Source organism: Crotalus tigris, unplaced genomic scaffold (genome assembly GCF_016545835.1).
Source record: "Crotalus tigris isolate CLP2741 ecotype Arizona unplaced genomic scaffold, ASM1654583v1 scf7180000017601.7605149639:7615979, whole genome shotgun sequence".
Lineage (NCBI taxonomy): Eukaryota > Metazoa > Chordata > Lepidosauria > Squamata > Viperidae > Crotalus > Crotalus tigris.
Genome location: NW_024096505.1, coordinates 1298158 through 1318978, shown reverse-complemented (window position 1 = coordinate 1318978; position 20821 = coordinate 1298158). Strand labels below are relative to the sequence as shown.

Here is a 20821-nt window from a genome sequence, read left to right as displayed (position 1 = left end):
TAATCTAAGTTGGGGATGGACCGTCTGAGGCCTGGGACAACATTAAAACCTTGTATGGTTTTTTTTATAGATTCAGAAGTCCCATCCAATTACAATGCCTGAAAATCAGTCATTTTGAGGGAGGAAATAAACATGTAAACCATTTTAATTGTTCTTTAAAATGAAATCCAGAAGATACACAAAAACTGAAGCCCCACCAATTTACATTATTGCTTCATTGTAGATTAAAATCTCTGTGCGGTCCCTATAAAGTTGCCTACCTTCTAATTGAAATCATTGATCACAATCAAAATAAAGATAATCGTGCTATTTAATAGTGTTAATAATTTGGACAGTCTTCTGGAAGCGAGGCAGAAGGGGAAGGAAAACAAGAATTAGTATCTGAACGCTAAAATAAGTCATTGATCTTTGCATCAGGTGAGCTCAGCTTCAAGGAACAAAATGTCAGTTTGGCTTTGCACAAAGTCCAGCATATTTTATCCCTACTGCGTATCTTCTTAACTCAGATGGGTAGTGTGAATCAATTGCAGCTTTGATCACTCTTTTAGGTGATTCACAACATATATTTGACGTTGGAATAGAATTAAAGTACCAGTCATGTGCATCATGATTGCACCTCGTCACTTCAGTTAACCTATGCTTGTGAAATAGTCATGGTGAAATTGTGCCATTTCAATTGACAATGCTCCCATAAAAAATCTGATAATTTTGCTAGTCCAGAATGTATTTTTTCCTTAGGTCTCTGTTGATTAGAATAGTGTCAAGTAATATTTCAGCTGCCAAGAAAGGAAGGAGATTGGGGAGGAGGAGATTTTTGATAAGAGGTGAGCATTCCAGCCAGAGAAGCATAAACTTTGACAGGATTTCCTGGTTAGGAATATGAACTTTGACAGCAATAATAATTTAAATAGACTGCTATGATCTGAGCACAAAATCTTAGGAGTTCCTAAGATTAATGAAGATAGGGGGTGGCAACAGCTGCGGATTTATTAGAAAAAGGACTGAAAACACATCTTTTTGAAGCATCTGGTTGATTTGCTATTATCTGGCATTGATTCTTGCAAAGGGAGAGTATCATCTAAATCAAAATACATGAAATATGTCTTAAAGAACCTATTGGTGATTCCCGGCCTTCAGCTGGCTTCTTTGTTGGTCTGTCAGCTGAATTCTCAAGCCTGTGCAGCTGGTCTGCCATTCATTAGGCTAGAGCTGAGATAATTGCCTGAATCCTGCTCCAGAAATAATTATGGCCTGTCTCATTAAAATCCCCCTTTTCCATTTCCTGTGGCAATGGCACTTTGGCTATCCTTCACTGCTTTTAGATATGAACACCCACAGGGTTTAACCGCCATATTTCAGCAAGGAGCAGAAATGTACCTTAGATTACACATTTTGTGCAACCTCAGTTTAAAACTCTTTTGAATCTATCATTGATTGAAACTTCATTTAAAAAAAAAAAGAAAAGGACATCCCTTTTCAGCTTTTAGTAGTCACGTGTAAAATACTTAATTACAAAAAAGTTAATAATCTTGAGTTGTTCAAATCCCTGGTCATAACTTAAAAACATTTCCTACAGAAAAACCCTACTGTAATGGTGTCCCAGCTCCAACAATAGCACACAGCCCAAGTAAGTAGTTTTCACACAGAATCTCAATAATCAGGTCAAATGCCAGGATGAAGAGATTAGACTGCAGAATCTTGGGAACCAAATAAGAAAACTATTGCCCTTATTTATTAATAAGTGGAGCCACTGTGAGTTATTTCATTGTTTCCCAAACTTGACAATTTTAAGGCGTTGCTGGCTGTGGAATTCTGTGGAATTCTGGGAGTTGAAGTCCTCATGCCTTAAAATTGTCAAGTTTGGGAAACACTGAACTGTTATTTGATTGTTTTTCCTGACAGATTCCCTAGTTAATTAATGGGCTAATTAATTAAGAGATAAGGATGAATATATTTCTCATTGTCATATTTTCAACAATTCTCCTTTCTTTCCCAGATTACAATAATACATCTCCTTCCATAGAGTTTAGAGACAGAAAAAGCCACTTTCCATTCTGGAACAAGAGGCCAGGTAACATGTCTAAATCAGTTCACACTCTAGGAGAAGAGTTACTAGTGACAATCCCCTTCCTTGGTTTTACTATAAATCTCCTGGTTAGCAGCAACTCTTCCAATGAAATTATCAAAGGCATATTTAAATAAATAAATAAATAAATGTAAATAGAACCAGTTTAGTCTAGTGCTAAAGGCACCAGGCTAGAAACTAGGAGACTGTTCTAGTCCCACATTAGGCATGAAAACCGGTTGGGTGACTTTGGGCCAGTCACCTTCTCTCAGCTCAACTGATCTCATAGGTTAAAATATACGTGTAGTGGTTACTGGTAGTAATTAATGGAATTTCTTTTTGACCAGGGCTGAATACACAACTTTAAAGATCTGTTTATAAATGTGGAGAGATTTCTTTTGCTTTAGCTCTTAGAGAAATTGATACGGTAGAACAGGGGTCACCAACCCCAGGTCCGTGGACTGGCACCGGGCCATGGCATGCCAAAAACTAGTCCGTGCAAACAAGCAAAGCCCCATCTGCGGGATGCAGCCAATACATGAAACCACACCTCCTCCGGTCCATGGAAAAACCTCTCTCCACGGAACCGGTCCCTGGTACCCAAAAGGTTGGGGACCTCTGCAGTAGAATACAAAATGGATGTATTTAATTAAGGTTAGAATATGTATGTTATTGTTTCTGATAGCTCTTACTAGACTTTTGCTGATTAGAAATGAATGATGAATTTTTACAATCTGATTATTGATAAGGGATTGATATATTAGAAGAAGAGATCCTTTTAATTAAAAGACTAGAGAAGATTTTCAGTTGTTTACATTTATCTGGAGGCGGGGGGAGTATATCTTTTCTTTTTTCTATCTCTGCACTCCCTTTTTTCTTTTTAAATTTTTCTTTGTATTAGTATTTGCAAACTTTAAGAAGAATATTTTTTAAAAAATTAGAAAATGAAATCATAATTTGTTCCATCTATTCATGAAGTTATTCCAAAGATTCATGCAACAATGATTCAAATGCATAGTTTGGCTTTTCCAGGCAAACAAGCTTTTTATAATAATAGAGACAAAATACGGATTAGTAAATACAAAACTAGACAAGTAAGGTGAAAATCTTGTTTCTCCACCCACCCCACCCAGCATTAATGAAGTCAAATATATCTCTCAGTTCAATTCCCATGAAGGCTGTTGACTGCTCTAAATGTAGTGTTTCTCAACTTTAGAAACTTTAATTCTGGGAATTGAAATCCACACATCTTAAGCTTGCCAAGATTGAGATACACTGGCCTAATATGACTGTGCTAAATTTGTTCTCCTTGTTTGCAGAATGAGAGATATAAAATCCTCCCACTTTATAAAACCATGCAGTTTACAGCAAACTTCCCTAGTTTTGCACTAAGATAAGATTTCCCATCCTTTTCTGTCACTAGGACTACTGGCTAATCTAAGGTAACCTAGGTCAGGGCTTTTCAAACAGTGGTATGGGTACCACCTGTGGTACATTGGCACCTGGCAGGTGGTACGTGACCATTCTAGAAAAGTGGTAGCGGGGGAGGGGAATGAGCTGAACCGGTGGCAGCACCGCACAAACCTGAGCAAGAGATGGTTGGAGCTGCAGGGCTGTCAGGGCTCAGCGGAAGCACCAGGATCAATGCCAGACTCCAGCTGGAGCTCGGCGCTGATCCTGGTGCTTCTGCTGAGCCCTGAAGAAGCACTGATCAGCTGGAACGTTATAGCATCTCCAGGGTCTTGTGATTTACATTCAGATGCTTGGCAACTGATTCATATTTATGACAGTCACAGTGTCCCAGGGTCATGTGAAGTGACCAAAACCTGCTACAACCACCCAGCAGAGGGAGGGAGAATAAAAATCAAACACTCCCCTACCCCACCCCTGCTGCCAATCCTCAACAGAAATGCTCACAACAATGAAAACCTCGGACAGGAGGAAGAGTGTGGCCGGGCGGGCAGGCAGGTATCTTGCTCGGCTGTGGCTTGGGGGGCACTTTTTTCAGTGCCATTGTAACTTTGAACAATCACTAAGCAAGCTGTTGTAAGTTGAGGACTACCTGTACTTTATCACTTTTTTCTTTTTCTTTTTTGGTCATCAAGTATTTGACACCTTGCTAGGCGACTGGTGGTACTCGGATGTTGCCATATCCTAAAAGTGGCACAATGGGTGAAAAGATTGAAAAGCCAGGACCTAGGTTATTCAAGTTGAAGTACTAAGCCAGACAGAAACTACTTTTCTGTAATACCTGTACAAATTACTTGGTAGCTGACATTCAAAGTTGTTTGTATTCTTCTACCCATCCAAGTTCCTTTAAATACACAAGGCTGGCAGTAACTGAAACCATGATCATAATCAATAATCAGCCAACTATCCCATTATTCACACTCTTTTATTCAGTGCCAAAGATCATTGTTACACCTAAGGCCAGATGGATTAAAATGGCAGTCACTAATCAAGGACCTTGCCAGCTACATCAACATCCTTTTTGATATTGACAGAGGGAGGGGGAAAACACTCATCTCACTGGATGGCACTTGATCTGCTTTACTAATGAGAGTAACCTCAAGTCCCCATTCCCAGAAATGAGGAATAAGAGCCAGGAGGCAAAATTTTGAGCAAAAAAATAAGAATAAATTTTAGTTCCCCTTCTATTAGTTCTCATGGTTTTAAAATGAAAATGACCAAAAGTTTGGCAATGGAGCATACCTACCCAAACTTAATTTGTACTTCAATCAATTAATTAACATATATTAGAAAAATAAAATATATAAAGCCTTGAAAAGACTACCCTCATAAATGTTCAGTGATTTTACACAGTACGTAATACAGGAATGCTGAAGTTGTGTGCTGTCTCATGAGATTTCCAGGTTCTTTCATAAGCTCTCTTGAAAATTTGTGAGATTCTGTGAAAGCACCAAGAATCTGAGAATTAAAGGAAAGGATCACAATGTTACCTCCACAATAATTTCAGTTTCACTTGCTGCCCTCTCAAATAGCTAGTCAGTTTCGCAACTAAATGAACCAAACAATGACCTCCTCAATAAAGATTACACACACACACACACAGAGAGAGAGAGAGAGAGAGAGAGAGAGCGCTAAATTATGCTTACACATATGACTCAGAATTCTTTCTTTCTTTCTTTGGCACAAATGGAAAAACTGTAGTATGACAAAAGGAGAGTGGTTAGAGACATTAACATTACTGTTACACCATGAAGCAGATTTTATCTCCCATATATGCCAGGCAACTTTCTAAAGAGCAACGCCTCTAAAGGAGAGTTCTTATTATTACTGGAAATATCACAGTCACCTTATAGCAGAGATGGAAGGCATAAAAATTTAAATAAACAAACAAATTAAATCATAAATATCATGTAGCCCAATCTTCTGCTCAGTATAGGATCTACTAGAGCATTTCTGACAAATGATCAACCGACCTCTGTCTGAAGACACTTAAGAGAAGGAGAACTCACCAGTTAGTCTGTTCCAGCTGTTGCTGGCTGCTGCTGTCTACCATATTTTCCTAGCAGTTGAATCACTCTTTCCTTTTATTTCTTGACATAGCTAAGAAGCCCTTCTTATTTTAATTTCCTTGTGAGCCTAAGATCCTTTCATGTTTTTCTGGTTTTCTTTCAGCAGATATTAGTTAATTGTGGGTATTATCAACTGCAGATATTATTCACTTGAACCTATCTTCCATCTGCATATCCCTTTTAACTTTTGGCTCAGTCAAAAGTTAAGATGAATCTACAAATGTTTCATAAGCTATTTAAAAAATATTATTACTAGAAGGGTGTGTAATTGTTCTTCCAGTGTCATATTTCTCAGGAGTTTCCTATTCCCCTGTATTCTCTTTGACATGAGGATTTCCATCCATGAGAACTGGCCTTTCCAAATTTATTGAAATTGGCACTCCTGAAATCTAGGTTTATATATGTATTCCAAAATGAATCCCCTTTTTTCTTCTTCAACCCTAACCCCCACCCTGCCCCCATCACTGGCATGTTTACTGTTTTTAAACCTTTGCACTGTTTGATTGTTGGCTAGTTTTGCTGTTATTTTATTGCAACATTGTCCTTTTCGTTCCTACCATTTATTGTGCTTTTTTTCCTTTCTTCTTCCACTGATTTTTTTTTTATTTGACATTTAAATGTATCGATGCACTACACACAGGTTGGTAAGCGATATAAAAGTGCAACTCAAAAAGTAGTCAGTATGTTATTTTTTCCAGCCACAGCAATATTTTTAAGATTTCGATTCCTTCATTAAACATATTGTCAGGTGAGCTTGGTTCTTGGGGAAAGAGAAAAGTTGTGTTAGTTGTCACTAGTACTACTTTATCACAGATGCAAAGCAGAGATTGTTGTCCTAGAATTGCAGATTCTGATATTTCAGGCAGCATTTCATTTCTCTAGTTTTCAATGCAGCCAATACCTAAATGTTGGTAGACTTTGCTCAGGTCATGTTTGAAGAGAACTAGCCGCCTGTTTGTGTTTGTTCTTTTAAGCCAAAGTTGGTGAAATCTGAGCAAAGGCTGATAGAATTATTCAGGAAGGATTCAAAAAACTTGGGGCAGGAAATCAGGCCAGAACATCACATTCTCATCTCAGATAAAAAACCAAACAATTATTCACTCTTCAGAATTCAAATAGTTTGAATAGTGAATGTGAGAGGAGGCATAAATGTGCTTAGAGATTTTTTTTGGTAGCTTAAGCAATGTTTAATAGGAAGAACAGGAAAGGTGGAGAGATACCACCAATATAACTAGGCATTAGCCTTTCTCTGCCCACGGAGCAGAAAGAAACAAGGTTAGAAAGCTCAAAAGTGGGGGAAAAAATAGCCCCTCCATTTTTTTCCTATTCTTGTAATTCTTTATTAAAGCAGCAATGCTGATACTGCCATGGGCTTCTTGTTAATTTCCGGAGCTGTAGTCTTGTTCAATAGTTGCGAGCAAGTTCTCTTCTTGGCTCAGTCTCAATCTTCCATATGCACACAGATATTGTATTTTCAACAGACAAATTAGAAAAGCAAGCCCAGAGTCCATTTTTCATATCTCAACTTGGAAGGAAAAACATTTAAGTGAGTTGGTCGTTAGAATCCCAAACGTGCTAATTGATTGATTTGATTTATATGGCTGCACATCTTGCTTCTGCAATTCTGGATGCTTAACAATGCAGTAATTAAACCCATAACAGTCAAACCTAAAAATTCAAATAAAAATAGCCATAACAACAGTGATACAATGAAGCAAAGATCCTAAAAGAAACAAACAAAAACACCCTATAGCCTATAACCAGGGGTCCTCTAATAACCTAATATCCTGGCCAGTTTCTGGGGGGAATAACCAGGTTTTAAGAGCTTTTTAGAACATCAACAGGGTTGAAACTATCAAATCTTGAGCGAAATGGTGCTCCATTGGACAAATGCTACAACAGGCAGATCTTCCAGGTCACACTAGAAGACATTGCTTGAAAGAAGAGATCTAAAGCATGCTCACTGTAGATAAGCAGAAATGATGAGAGACAGGAGTCCTCTAAATAACCTGGCCATATGCTATGTAGGAGTTTATAGGTAACAATGAGCACCTTGAAGCCTAGTGGGAGCCAGTACAGCTCAAAACCGATAGCCATTGGGTTTTACTAAAGGTGACCCACAACCGTTTCTTTCCCATGTAGACCCTCATAGCCTCCAAACATTGGGAAAGTATCTCAGCATTACCTATCAACCTGGAACAAAAATGTATAACTCAGTATCATCAACATACAAACATGCCTCACCCTATGCCAATGTCTAACAGCTAACCTAACAGCTTCATGTAGAGTTGAATTTTACACTTTCTCTTTGTAGAAGAGCAGGGGATAGAGAGTAAGCTGAGAGTATGGGCCTGTTCCTTCAATTAATTTATTTTTCAGTTTTTCTACTAATCCAGACAAAGCTCAGGTCCCTTACAGGGAAAGGTAACCCGAAGAGACATTTTTCATCCCACAAATGTATAAAATATAGTTGGAGATGTCTCAAGTTTGAAAAGAGAAATGTGGAATTGTTGGCTTTTAATAAATAGATTTCTGATGCTGAAATGTTCAATATCAATTTCAAATTAGTCTGTTACATTTAGCATTTACAATCTGGCAAAAACTCCTCTAGAGCAGGGCTTTTCAACTGGTGGTATGCGTACCACCTGTGGTACTTTGCCATGTGGCAGGTGGTACGCGACCATTCTAGAAAAGTGTAGTGGGGGAGGGGAATGAGCTGAAGTGACCCAAGCCTGAGGGAGAGGCAGCTGCAGCTGCAGGACTGTCTGAGGCTCAGCAAAAGCCCCAGGAGCTGGCAGGGCTCCAGCTGATTGGTTCCAGCTGATTGGCGCTTCTGGAAACAGCACAGAGCTGCAGGTGAACTGAAGAAAAAGAGGGGGAAGAGAGGAGAGGCTATAAAAAGAGGTGGTTTGGGCAAGAAAGGGAAAAAAAGACAACAGGGAAAGAGACGGAGAGCTCAGCAGGCAGGGAGGAAACAGGGATAGGGAAGAAGCAGCAGGTGTTGCTGGAAGAAAAGGTTTCCTGGTTCGTCTTCTCCAGCCAGAAGAATGCAATCAGCACTGATGAAATGAAAAGCCGACAGACAAGTATGTTGGAAAATAGGTGGGCTTATTTAGTTCTGGATCAACTGGCAGCTTGATTGGGTTACCATAAGGATTTATGTACAGTTTTTACAGCATTTTGTAATTCAGAGGCTTGGTTTATGTGCTTTGGTTATTGGAATATTTAAACTGTATTTTAGGCTAGCAGTGAGTCCAAAGTGTTGACTTCTGTAGGTTTAATCCCTTTAAACAAATGTAATTAGTTTTACCCCCTTATCCTGAGTCTGTCTATGGCTTTTAGAAAGTTTTCTTTGAAGATAAATAGGCTTAATTTAAAGCTAAAGCTTTTCGTAATTGTCAGAGTCTTTCAGTCTCAGATTACAACATTGTGATATGTGACATCCCTGAGGCAACTTAAAGAAAAAAAAAACAGGACTTTATGTGTTTCTTTATTTTGTGAGCCTTTCTTGCTTTGCACTTGATTCCTGTGTCTCTAAGGGTACAGGGAAGAGATGAGGGTGCATTCTTACTACACTGCGGAAGGAGAGCTTAGAAGGGAGAGAGGAAAAAGGGTCAACCAGCTAGCTCAGGGGTCTACAAACTTAGCAACTTTAAGACCAGTGGACTTCAACTCTCAGAATTCCTCAACCAGCCATAATGGCTGAGGAATTCTGGGAGTTGAAGTCCACATGTCTTAAAAGTGCCAAGTTTGAAGACCCCTGAGCTAGTTGGTAGTGGTACATATTAATAAACATGGATAAATTCATCATACATTTCCTACAAAGGGAAAGTGATTTAGCAAAGGAACAGCCACCGAAGGAATTAAAACTGGTCCTTTTTTGCTTTTTTCTACAGTTTGTAATATTTTATTAGATTATAGAATAAAATACAAAAATACAAAAGCAAATACTAGGACACAGTAGGGAGGAAAAAGGGAGGAAAGTGAGGGGGAGAAGGGAAAAAGAATAGACTTCCTCTGTTGCAATAGAAGGAACCATTAACATTGAACCTCAACTTTTTACTTTTTCATAATGTTATAAACTAGCTATTTCTATAACAACAAATGAATCTAATCAGTAAAACCCAAAATCCACCCTTCCTTTTTTTTAGTCATCAAGTTTTTGACACCTTGCTAAGCACTGGTGGTACTCAAATATTGTCATGTCCTAAAAGTGGTACAATCTGTGAAAAGGTTGAAAAGCCCTGCTCTAGAGAACCTCATATGTTTTATCTCAGAGGTAATTTGCAGTCTTTAATATTTCTATTAAAGATGATGCAGAATTTTTACTTATAACCTACTCCTCATAAGCACTTCTATATATTTTCCATGATGGGAGGATGGAATCATGTGTGGAACATTAATAAAATTGCATCTCTCATTCCATTATAAGCATCTTCTATTTGTTGATTCTTGCAGTACAAAACCTATAGGCCTAGATCTATAAGTGTAAGCTTTCATAAATTGGGAAATCAAACTATATTATGTCTCCCTTTAAGCATTATTTTGAAAAACAGATAGCTATTAGATACCAAGAGACCAGCAAATTAACTCTTTGTAATGGTATGTCAGAAAGACCTTGGGAGATAGAGTGAAGAGATGCTGTCTATGGAATGGTTAACAAGAGAAGTCATAACCCGTAGCTGGATAGAGGGCATAGCAAAAATCTCAGCAAGGACTTTCCCTAATTTCTTAGGCTGTAACAGAGATGTGGGAGGTTTGTACTTTCAGACTTGCAAAATTCTGTTAATGTACCTTTACAATAAAGTTGAATTAGCTTATAGGGTTATGTTTCCTCTCTGGGCTACCTGGTAAGGCTGACATCAACCTTGCAAGTGTGAAGAAGTGTGTCTTTTCATCCTGTCTCCCAAGGTCTTTCCCACATTACACTCTATCTAAAAGCTAGCAGATATACACTGCAAAACATCTGGATGATTATTAGCAAAGCTATTTCTTTGGTGCCATTTTTTTGCAGCCCAGATCTACTAGCTATACTCTGCCCCATTTAATTCTGGTTCTGTTTGGTTGATACATTGCTAAGCTGGTTCAAGTACCTGCTATAGTAACAAAACATAGCATTCTTGTAAGCAATGCCAACTTCAGGATCATTTTTTGGTTTTGGCCTATGGATCAGAATTATCAACAATTGTATTTTTAGATGGATTACTTAGAATACAGGATTTATTTTTGTTACAAACTTCCAGAAGTACATGTGATCAAATAAAAAAAAGATAGCTCCTAGTTGCAATCTAAAAAAGCTACTTTACCATAAAAAGAAAAGGTTGAGGGAAGGAAAGAGGAAAAATTAAAGTAAAGTTTAAATAATTCTTAACATTCTAATGTTTGGAATGGAATAGATCGAACTTAAGATGAGTCAATACAGATGATCCTTCAGTAGCCAAATCTGACTATTTCTTATCTATTGGAATTAGCAACAGGATAGGCTGTTTGAAGAGGCATTTTTGCTGCTTCTTTGACATCTTATGTTTTGCTTTCTATTGTGAGTATACAAGCTACTATTGTAAACAAAACTCATGCAAGATAATTTATCTATTTATTTTTCACATTTTTGAACTACCCATCTCCCTCAGGGAGGAACTTGGGGTGTGTACTATTAAATGTTAAAATATAAAAACATTATATAAGAATTAAAATGTTTAAAACTTTTAGAATTTAGAAGGAGGCAAGGATGATTAAACCTGTTAAAAATTAATTAAAAAGGTGAAGGGTAGGCTCTCAGGGCACTAACCAGCCCCCTGGCTGGGTGCTCCTCTGGGCTCCCCATGTGAGGCCAGGAGAGTGGGGGCCTGCCTCACCACTGGGGGAAGAATATTCCACAGGGTGGAGGCAATAGCAGAGTAGGCTTTCTTCCTACCCCATTCTTTAACTGATGGGGTCTGCAGCACACCTTCTCTGCCTGAATGGGTGGGATGGGCCAGTGTAATGAAATGAAGCTGGTTCTGTAGGTAGCCTGGCCCTATGACATATAGGGCTTTATATGCAACCAACACCTTGAACTGGACATGGAAGCAAACTGGCACCCAGTTTTTGGAACAGAGGTGCACATATGCCCTTCTTTGGGCATCCAGAATTGTTCACTTAGCCACATTTTGCCCCAGCTGAAGCTTCCTGATACTTTTCAAGGGTAGCCCAATATACGATGCATTGTAATAGTCCAGATGGGAAATGACTAGGGCATGAGTGACCCAATAGAGAGCCTCCCTATTCAGGAAAGGGCATAACTGATGCATCACATGAAATTGAGCAAAGGCCCTCCTAGCCACGGCTGCCACCTTTTGAGCAGGAGCTGTGAGTCAGGAAGAACCCCTCACATCATTCTGTGGTGATGGATGATTTTACCCAGAAATTTCATGCAGATGATTTAAAAAAAAGTAGAGAGAGAGCACTGAGGGCAAAGCATGAGCTAGATTTCTTGCTCCCTATCAACACTGATTGGGACTGGCACTGGAAGAGGCCAGCACAAAACTGTATTACCTACGCACAACTCCCGAAACCAGCTCCAAAGATAGCATGGTCAAGCAGAAAGCTGCTGAGAAGTCAAGAAGATCAAGGATGGATGCACCACCTCCATCCCACTACTGCCAGAGATCATCCATGAATGCAATCAATGCTGCTTCAGTCCCATATATGGGCCTGAAATCTGACTGAAAAGGACCCAGATAATCCATTTAGTCCAGGATCCTCTGGAGTTGCAATGCCACCACCTTTTCTAAAAACCACCTTCCCTAAAAAAGGTAAGCAGGAGACTGCACAAAGGTTGTCCAGAATAGTAGGTTTCAGAGATGCCTTTTTAAGTAGGGGGAACACCACGCCTCTTGAAAAGATGCCGGAAATTACCCTCTTCAACAAGGATGGAATTAATTAATTTATTGTGTTGCACTACATTGTGATACATGAGGTGAAAAAGCACATCATAATGCATACTCCTTTTTTGAATATGTATGTGCAATAAAATAACTACTTTAATGTTTCATAAGAAAAGACTTTTGTGCAATTTTACTAAATCCAAGTGGGCTGATAACTCAGTGCATAATTTTTGAACACTGATGGTCATGATTTGCTCCTTTCCAATCTGAATAGCAATCCTTCAGAACTAGTAGAGATTACGCCACATATAATCATCAGGATTTGAAGAATGAGAATGCAGTGAAGATAGACTGAAATTCTTATGAAATACATTATGCTATTTCCTGGATTGCAATTAGGCCATCAGACTGTTAGAGTAATCTGTAAATTAGTTTTTAATGTAAAGGTAAATAGGATGACAACAAAATGCTAGGCAAAGAGACTTAGAATTGGCTTTGAGCCTTCATGAAACCATCTATGAGGGTCTGCCTCCTATTTCGTAAGGGTCTCCTACTTTGCTTCTCTGCCTTCTAAGCCTCTAATAACACACATCCACTTAACTCAAATCTCTGGAACAGGGAGTTCTCAAGTTTTTATTACAATGAACTTCCGTAAATTGAGAAAACATCTAGCAAAGCCTTCCCAAGAGTGCATGACCAAACAAAAACAGACAGTGTTGAGTACACATGTCTTTTTTATTTCACAAGCAAACAGATCAAAGAAAAAAGGGAATGTAGAGCTGCTTGGATAAATATTATATGTTTAGAAGTGACTGAGTGAGTGAGAAGTTCCAAAAACTTAAATGCTTGCCCTATTCACTTATTCAACCCTGAAAGATGGATGGGACACCCAACAATGCCTGTACAGCACTTATCAGACAGAAATTGATCTGAACAAGGAACTGCCAGTCCACACACATAAGAGAGAAGTTGAGGAAGAGTTAGCTTGCAAGCTGAAAAACAGTTGCCTTAAGCAGTAGAATCTGGGTGACCTAAAAGGGCAGCAAATTAATCATCAGTTGTTTAATGGGATAATGCAAAGATTTGATTTGAAGACAATTTCTTACTGAAACTTCAGATACAATTGTGGAATCAGATTAGTATGTCAGCCTGAAGAAGATGTCTTTGAAGCAATGTGAAGATTCAGTGAACTTTTGCATATGCACACTTGCACACATTTATCAAATCAAGTATGTGAGTCATATATTCAGATCAAACTGACTTGGCTTTTTTAATCAAATTGTGGATTCAAATTGAGTTGACTCTTTGAATTGCAAATCTGAGTCAGACTTTGGCTGCTTTGCACAACCCTATTATTTCATTTTAACTGCCAGAGTTATGGCAAGGTTCTTACGGGATTTTTCATTTCATGTACGAAAATCATCTTGCTTTGCTTTGACTAGTAAACACCTTGACAGGGGAGTGATACTTGTTCCTCTGCTTTCAGGGTGTGTTAGCTTGTTGTGTTACTTGTCCCTCAAGTCCCAAGAGAGGCCTACTTTAGAATGCAGTTATTTCACAAAAATGTTAAACAATCATTGTTAATAGTACTTGTTATTTTTTGAAAGCCCATTAAGGCAGGGCTGAGTTGTACTTGCCTGCTCATTCCTGTAGCAATTGTATTTGTGATGAGCTTTATATGTCCTCATCCTGACTCTTGAATCGGGTGACATCCTATAAAAGGTGTGTCTGATGACTGTAGAAAATGGGATTGAAAATCCTTCTTTAAGATCCTTTGTTTGCCAGAGGCCCAGGTACCTGAGAAAACATAATGCCTGACAGGATAACTCAACATGTTTACTTTCCTGGATAAATGCTTAACAAATAATTGACACTAGATCAATTTAATAATGAAATTACCACCCGTATTACATGAGAATTACACATGAGAATTACAGTTCTCTTTTTCTCACTTTCTTCATGGCTTTTTTTTTCTTTCCTTGTTATCTCCAGCAATAGTGATTTTACAATCAAACTTTTCTCAGATTATATTGAATAATGTTGCTAAGAAATGATTAATTGCTTATTCTTAAACATTGTAAACAATACCACTTCTCTTTTCCTTCAATTACTGGTTCCTTTTTTAATTATCTAGAAATGGACCATTTATTAGGAACTGGGAGATTAGGTTTTCATCCATGGAACCACTTTATCCTTTGAATCTCATAAAATCAAATGTTTTTAAACATAAAATTCTCAAATTCTGCCTACCAAAAAGATGCCAGAGCTTTTCCCAGAAATGAAAACAAAGAATGGCTTGTGTAATCAATAGCAAGTCTATGTAACTTCCCCTTTGGCCAAATACTTCTAATGTCACATTGAACTTCTGTCCTGTGTAGGACATTCAATGCAAGACATTGAAGCTAGCACAGCAGCATGATTTCATACACAAATCTAGGTGTGTGATAGGTTTACCTTAGCATGAAATTTTAAATATATTTATTTCTCAAAACTTTTGAAAGCAAGAGCACATATTTTCATTACTCTTCTACAGTCAAACTCCATATATTAGCTACCCATTCTCCTTAATCTTTTCTTATATTAATTATTTTCTTACTCTAAATTACTAAACATGTTTAAGTATTATCTCTAAGGGCAACAAGGCAAAAAAATAATTCATATATTTAAAGAAGATATTCACTATCAATAAGCAAGAATGTCTGAACTGCTTCCCTCTCATTCATTCATTCATATGCCCATGTTTAATTTTTACTACAAGTAAGATGAAAGATGGCTTTTCAGTTCACTGCTGAATCTGCTATTTTTACCAGGAAGGTATCCTGATCTGGAGAAGATATAAGAGAGGAAAAAGCTTGATTTCAGCATCAACAAGCCAACAAAAACATGGTTTTGTTGCTGTCATTGTAAATTCCCCTCCCCCAACACTCATAGCCTAAATAAGCATCCTTCCTCCTGACATAATTTTTCCAGAGGCCGAAACCCTCTTCACCCTGAACAAGACAAAATTAATAGCTTAAGGCAAGTCCCAATGTGTCTCTTTTGACGTCCAATATATATGAAATACATACACAGAAGCTCTTGACAAAAGTTAAAAAACTGTATTGTTTTCTCTTACATTCTTTGACTCTTATTGGGAAGTGTGGTGGCTCTTGGCCTGGTTCAAGCTGTGGTTATGAGGGAGACTTCTCAGTTCCTTTTTCACCCAGAACAGGTCTATTAGGCAGAGATAGCAGATTTACACTATCATGAAAAGACAATGGTTTGTTCTTTTTATTGCCAAGGATTGAGAGAGGGATTTTCTCACAGAACTCAATGCCTTGAATAGCTTGGGCTCCTGAGCTCTTTTGATTTGAATGATTGGAACTATAATTTACTGATTTGCCTCAGGCAGAAAAAGGCCTGAACCTGATCATTATAACAGGGTGGTTCTTAGCCTTTCTCTGGGCCTAGTCACATTTGCCAGCATTCAGGAGTCAGCTTACATCGAGCAACTTTTCATTGGGATTCTAGCAACAGCTGATAAGAGAAACTTTCAACATGTGGTTCAGTGTGTGGATAATTGGCTTTCTTCTGTTATCTGCCCATCATATGAACTGTATCCGTATGAGAAAAACATGTTACTAGTGAATCATTTGAACTGGCCCAGAGATCAATGTACTGTAGGAAGGAAATCTTCTCCTGATGCAGGCACAGTGGACAATCCTTTTTTAGTCTTCCAAATATGTTTGTGAAACTCCATACACATTTAAATTAGTGATGTGTAGACATCACCTACTATTCACCCTAATCCACACACACAGTGACTGAGAAAATTCAGCTGCATGGCCTATGTAGACATCACCTACTACTCACCCTAATCCACACACACACAGTGACTGAGAAAATTCAGCTGCATAGCCTATGTAGACATCACCTACTATTCACCCTAATCCACACACACAGTGACTGAGAAAATTCAGCTGCATGGTCTTGCTGTCGTGCCAAATTTGTCAGCATTTCCATGATTTCACAATGGGACCTTTCTTTCACCTGGCTGTACTCTGATCATCAGTCATTCCTAGCCAGTGCCCTCTGTTCCCAAACAGGAAATAAATAAAAAGGCAAACAAGAACTTTTGCATCTTGATCTGTTCCCCTGTTGAATTGCAGTAGTGAAAACAAACTTGGAAGTAGATATTTATACTTTTTACATAGTTTAATACATCTAGTAAGCATGAACATTGCATAATTGTATAGAATTCCTTAATTATTCCTTGCTTTGAAAAGCTTAATGAGCAACCTTTTAAAGAATTTGATATATTTGTCCTTTTTTTAAAAGCTTTTTCTAAAGTGTTTGATTACACACTATAAAGATCATAAGAACTGACTCCTCATTCTGGTAAAAGTTTGCTTCCCAAGAGGCTAGAAACAAAATACTCAGTGTACAGTATTACACTGTTAATGTTTCTCACATGAACTTTCCCACGGGAGATTAAATGTGAAGAAAATTGATAAACGACCAATGCCATTGGTATGGCCCTGATGTCTTACTCTCCCCAGACGTGAGGGTGTTGTTTAAATTCATCATTAAGCTATTAATAGGTTTCTGTTAACAGTTCTGATTAACACTAGCTTAAGTGGCATTTATCACTGAAGCTATTGATTAGATAGCTTACTAAATTTGCAGTCTGTGTGCTTCTAGGTATTTATACCATAAATGGTTAAACTGCATTTTTCCTGTGCTCAAACAGGTTCCTGAAAGATCAGAATTTTCACTAACCTAAATATTGTCCCTCTAATCCCCAAAGAATGTGTCATGGGTGAAAAAGCACCAAGAGAGATGGCTTTTTTAGTTAATAGCCAACTTTTTTTTATTTGTAGGTGTGACAGCTGAACGTGACTTGCAGCTCCGTTGGAGTTGCAATGTGTTTTACCTTTGGATTTTATTTCCTTTCAGTTGCTTGAAAAAGCCTTTGCTGCTAGAAAAGGAAAGTATATTCTTGTATACAATTGTTGGTGAACAGTTCAGATATTTGGACCTTGATGCATACTGTTTTTCATATCAGTTTATTTACAAAAAAAAGGGGGGGGGGAAGCAGTTAATCACTGAGTCAGAGTGTGATAACAGGAGAAAGCATCATGCTCTTCGTGTTCTCCCTGATCAGCCAGATTGTTTTTCATTTGCTGATTATTCCACTGGGGGAGCCGGAAGGGATATTATTTATAGGCTTCTCCCAAATTTTACTTTGTGTCTGTTGCGTCCTTGGCGGGAAAACAGACACGAGAAGCAGCTGGAGTTCTCAGTTTCTTTTATTCAGCGTTCAGCTTACAGGAAGATGGCTTCAGCCTCGCCCAAACGCCTCGCAGCCTCTTATATAGGCAACTCCCGGGTAAATGGGTTACTTTTCCCGCGCCAGCACCCGCGCATGCGCACGGCGCTGGCGACAGCCTGTCTGGTCCCGGGCAGCTTTGCACCTGCCCGGGACTGCCTGCAAACGCCCGAGCCGTTTGCAAAGGCTCGGGACATAACACCCCTTTCCCCCGGGCTAAAACTACTACCAACATACAACATTTATTTTATATGACATTTTGCTCCCCAGTGCTCCCACTGTTTACTGGCCTTTGCCTTGCCAGCAATGTTATGTAGTCTTCTAGGTACTTGGGAGATTTCTTTGCTCTCTGTGACCTTCTTAGCTGTGGGTTACTGGCATAAGTCCCCTGACTGGAGGGAGGCGTGAGCCTATTCTCTCTATTGTGCCCTGGTGTCTTCCAAGGACTGTGCCCCGATGCCTGGCCTGCTTGCTTGCCCACCGGGCTCGTCAGGCCAGGGCTTCTGTTACTTTGTGACCTGGTTGACCTACCTAGCTGTAGACCCTCAGGCCCCTTGAAGTGATAGCCGCTGCTGGGCGTCTCTGTAGAACCTCCTAGGTCAGTCCAAGACCTGTCAGGAGGCTGTCCATTCCCTGAACCCCATTCTGTGTTCGGGCTCGTGTGGGTTTCTGTACTTTCCCAAAACTCAGGTGTTCCCTGATTTGTGCTAGGGTTGTTGTAGTCGGGACTTGGTTCCTCGACTAGCTCTGTGTATGTTTGACCCCCTGTAGGATTTGGGGTAAGGTCAGGCCAACTTTGGGGATTGTGTGCCAGCTCTCTTGCGGGGAATGATTTGTTGGGATGCCCCCGGGTATCCTCCGTGACTGGAGTGCTGTGTGACGTGTGTGGAACGTGAGTATGCCCCCGGGGTGACTCCCTGGCTGGAGTAGGCGTGAGTGCCTGTTGTGTGGGTAAGCTCCATGACTTCCTTTTCGGAGCAATTGCGGAATCTGGGGATGGGCCGTTTGTGGCTCCCTCAGTGGAGATGGGCAGTAGCTCTTGCCCTTCCCTTTGCTCCAAAGGGTCCCCCTCCCCCCCTGGAAAAGACCCAGGAGTCTCAGCAGAAAAGTCTCGCCTAGAGCGAAGTTGGTCGATGTGCCGACGCAGGACACGACCGTTGTCCAGGGCAACCTCGTAGGAGAGAGGACCTGTGATCCTGGACACAGAAGCGGGGACCCATGTATGACCAGGCCCGTAATTGCGAGCCCAAACCGGGGCACCCACAAGTAGTTGTCTAGGTGCCCTAGGATGTGAGGTAGATGAAGGCAGTCTGTCCGGATGCAACCGGTCAAGTCTAGTAGTAAGTTGGCGCCCCCAACGAAGTTCAGCTGGACTTCTCCCTGTAGAAGTGGACGGTGTGGTGCGATAAGAAAGGAGAAAGTCAGCCAACCTGTGATGCCAGTCCCCGTAGGTGAGTCTCTTCAAGGCGTCCTTTGCAATGCGCACCATGCGTTCCTCCATACCGTTGGTGGACGGGTGAAAAGGCGCAGACGTGGCATGACGAATCAGGTTTGCCTGTAAGAAAGCTTGGAATTCGGAGGAGGTGAATTGAGGGCCGTTGTCGGACACGATGACATCTGGCAGCCCGTGTGCAGCAAAAATCCCCCTCAGTACCTGAATAGTCTTTGCAGTGGTGGTGGATGAGACAGGCACAACCTCAAGCCATTTTGAATGGCTGTCAACAAGGACCAAGAAGAACTGGCCCTGAAAGGGCCCAGCGTAGTCAATGTGCACCCTAGACCATGGGGACTGTGTTTCCTCCCATCTATGCACAGGAGCTTGGGGCATCTCTGGGCGAGATCGTTGGCAGAGGTGGCATGCGTGCACCTTAGCCTCAATATCTTTATCTAAAGCAGGCCACCACAAGTGGCTTCGTGCAAGAGCCTTCATACGGACAATGCCAGGATGACCCTCGTGGAGGGATTCTAAGACCCTAGTCCTCATTGAGGTGGGAATGACAACTCTGTTTCCCCAAAGCAGACAACCCTGAGAAAGGGACAGTTCGTTTCTTTTGGACCAGAAACTCTGAAACTCAGGACTAGGGCAGTGCTCAGGCCACCCGGACAGGACCCAGGAGCGGACACGTGAAAGTGTGTGATCTGTACCCGTTTCAGCGGTAACATCCCTGGCACTAAGAGGGAGCTCGGGCAAGGCTTGGATTGATAGAATGTTGACAGCTGGCGCGGGGTCAGCTTCTACTACTGGCAGAGGCAACCTACTGAGGCCATCAGCATGGCCCATTTCTTTCCCAGGCTTGTGGAGTAATGAAAAATCATATGCAGACAAGAAAATAGACCACCTAAGCATTCTAGGGGAAATGATGTGGGGAGTCTGCTTACGTGTGGTAAACAGTCCCAGCAGAGGCTTATGGTCAGTGAAGACCGTGAAATGCCTGCCATATAGAAAATCGTGGAATTTTTTAATTCCAGCAACAACAGCCAGAGCCTCCCTGTCTATCTGAGCGTAGTTGCGCTCGGCAGAAGACAGTGTTCTGGAGTAGTATGCAATAGGAACCTGAGTTCCATCAGACCTGAGGTGACTCAGGACAGCTCCAACCCCGTAGGGGGATGCATCACAAGCGATGCACACAGGAAGAGACTCGTTGAAATGTGCAAGAACACTGTTAGAAGTGAGCAAGGCCTTGACTTCTTTAAAGCAAGCCTCATGTGCTTGTGACCACAGCCACACAGCTTGTTTGTCTAGTAGCCTGTGAAGAGGCTCAGCTACACTAGCTTTATGTGGAAGAAAAGAATTGTAGAAATTCAGGAGGCCTAGGAAGGCCTGAAGTTCGGCCTTAGACTTTGGCCTGGGTGCTTGTAAAATAGCAGTTAGTTTGGATTCAGCAGGATGAATCCCAGCAGCATCAATTTTGAATCCCAGAAATTCAGTAGAAGGCACCCCGATCTTGCATTTGTCTTTTCTGAGCTTGAGGCCTGATTCCTGAATCTTAACAGGACAGCCCTAAGTCTTTCAGCTAGAATGTGTGTGGAGTCTCCTGCAATC

The 20821-nt window shown here is 40.4% G+C and overlaps 1 protein-coding gene across 1 annotated transcript in view; it reads right to left on the bottom strand.

Moving 5' to 3' along the window:
- Positions 1-9795: 9795 nt before the first annotated feature.
- Positions 9796-20821, bottom strand: part of LOC120319546 (heat shock transcription factor 2 binding protein) — a 114158-nt gene continuing 103132 nt past the window's right edge. Inside the window, exon 10 of the mRNA XM_039368537.1 lies at positions 9796-14267. Within this exon, the coding sequence (XP_039224471.1) occupies positions 14155-14267 (113 nt within the window). The 3' untranslated portion in view covers positions 9796-14154. The remainder of the gene's footprint in view (positions 14268-20821) is intronic.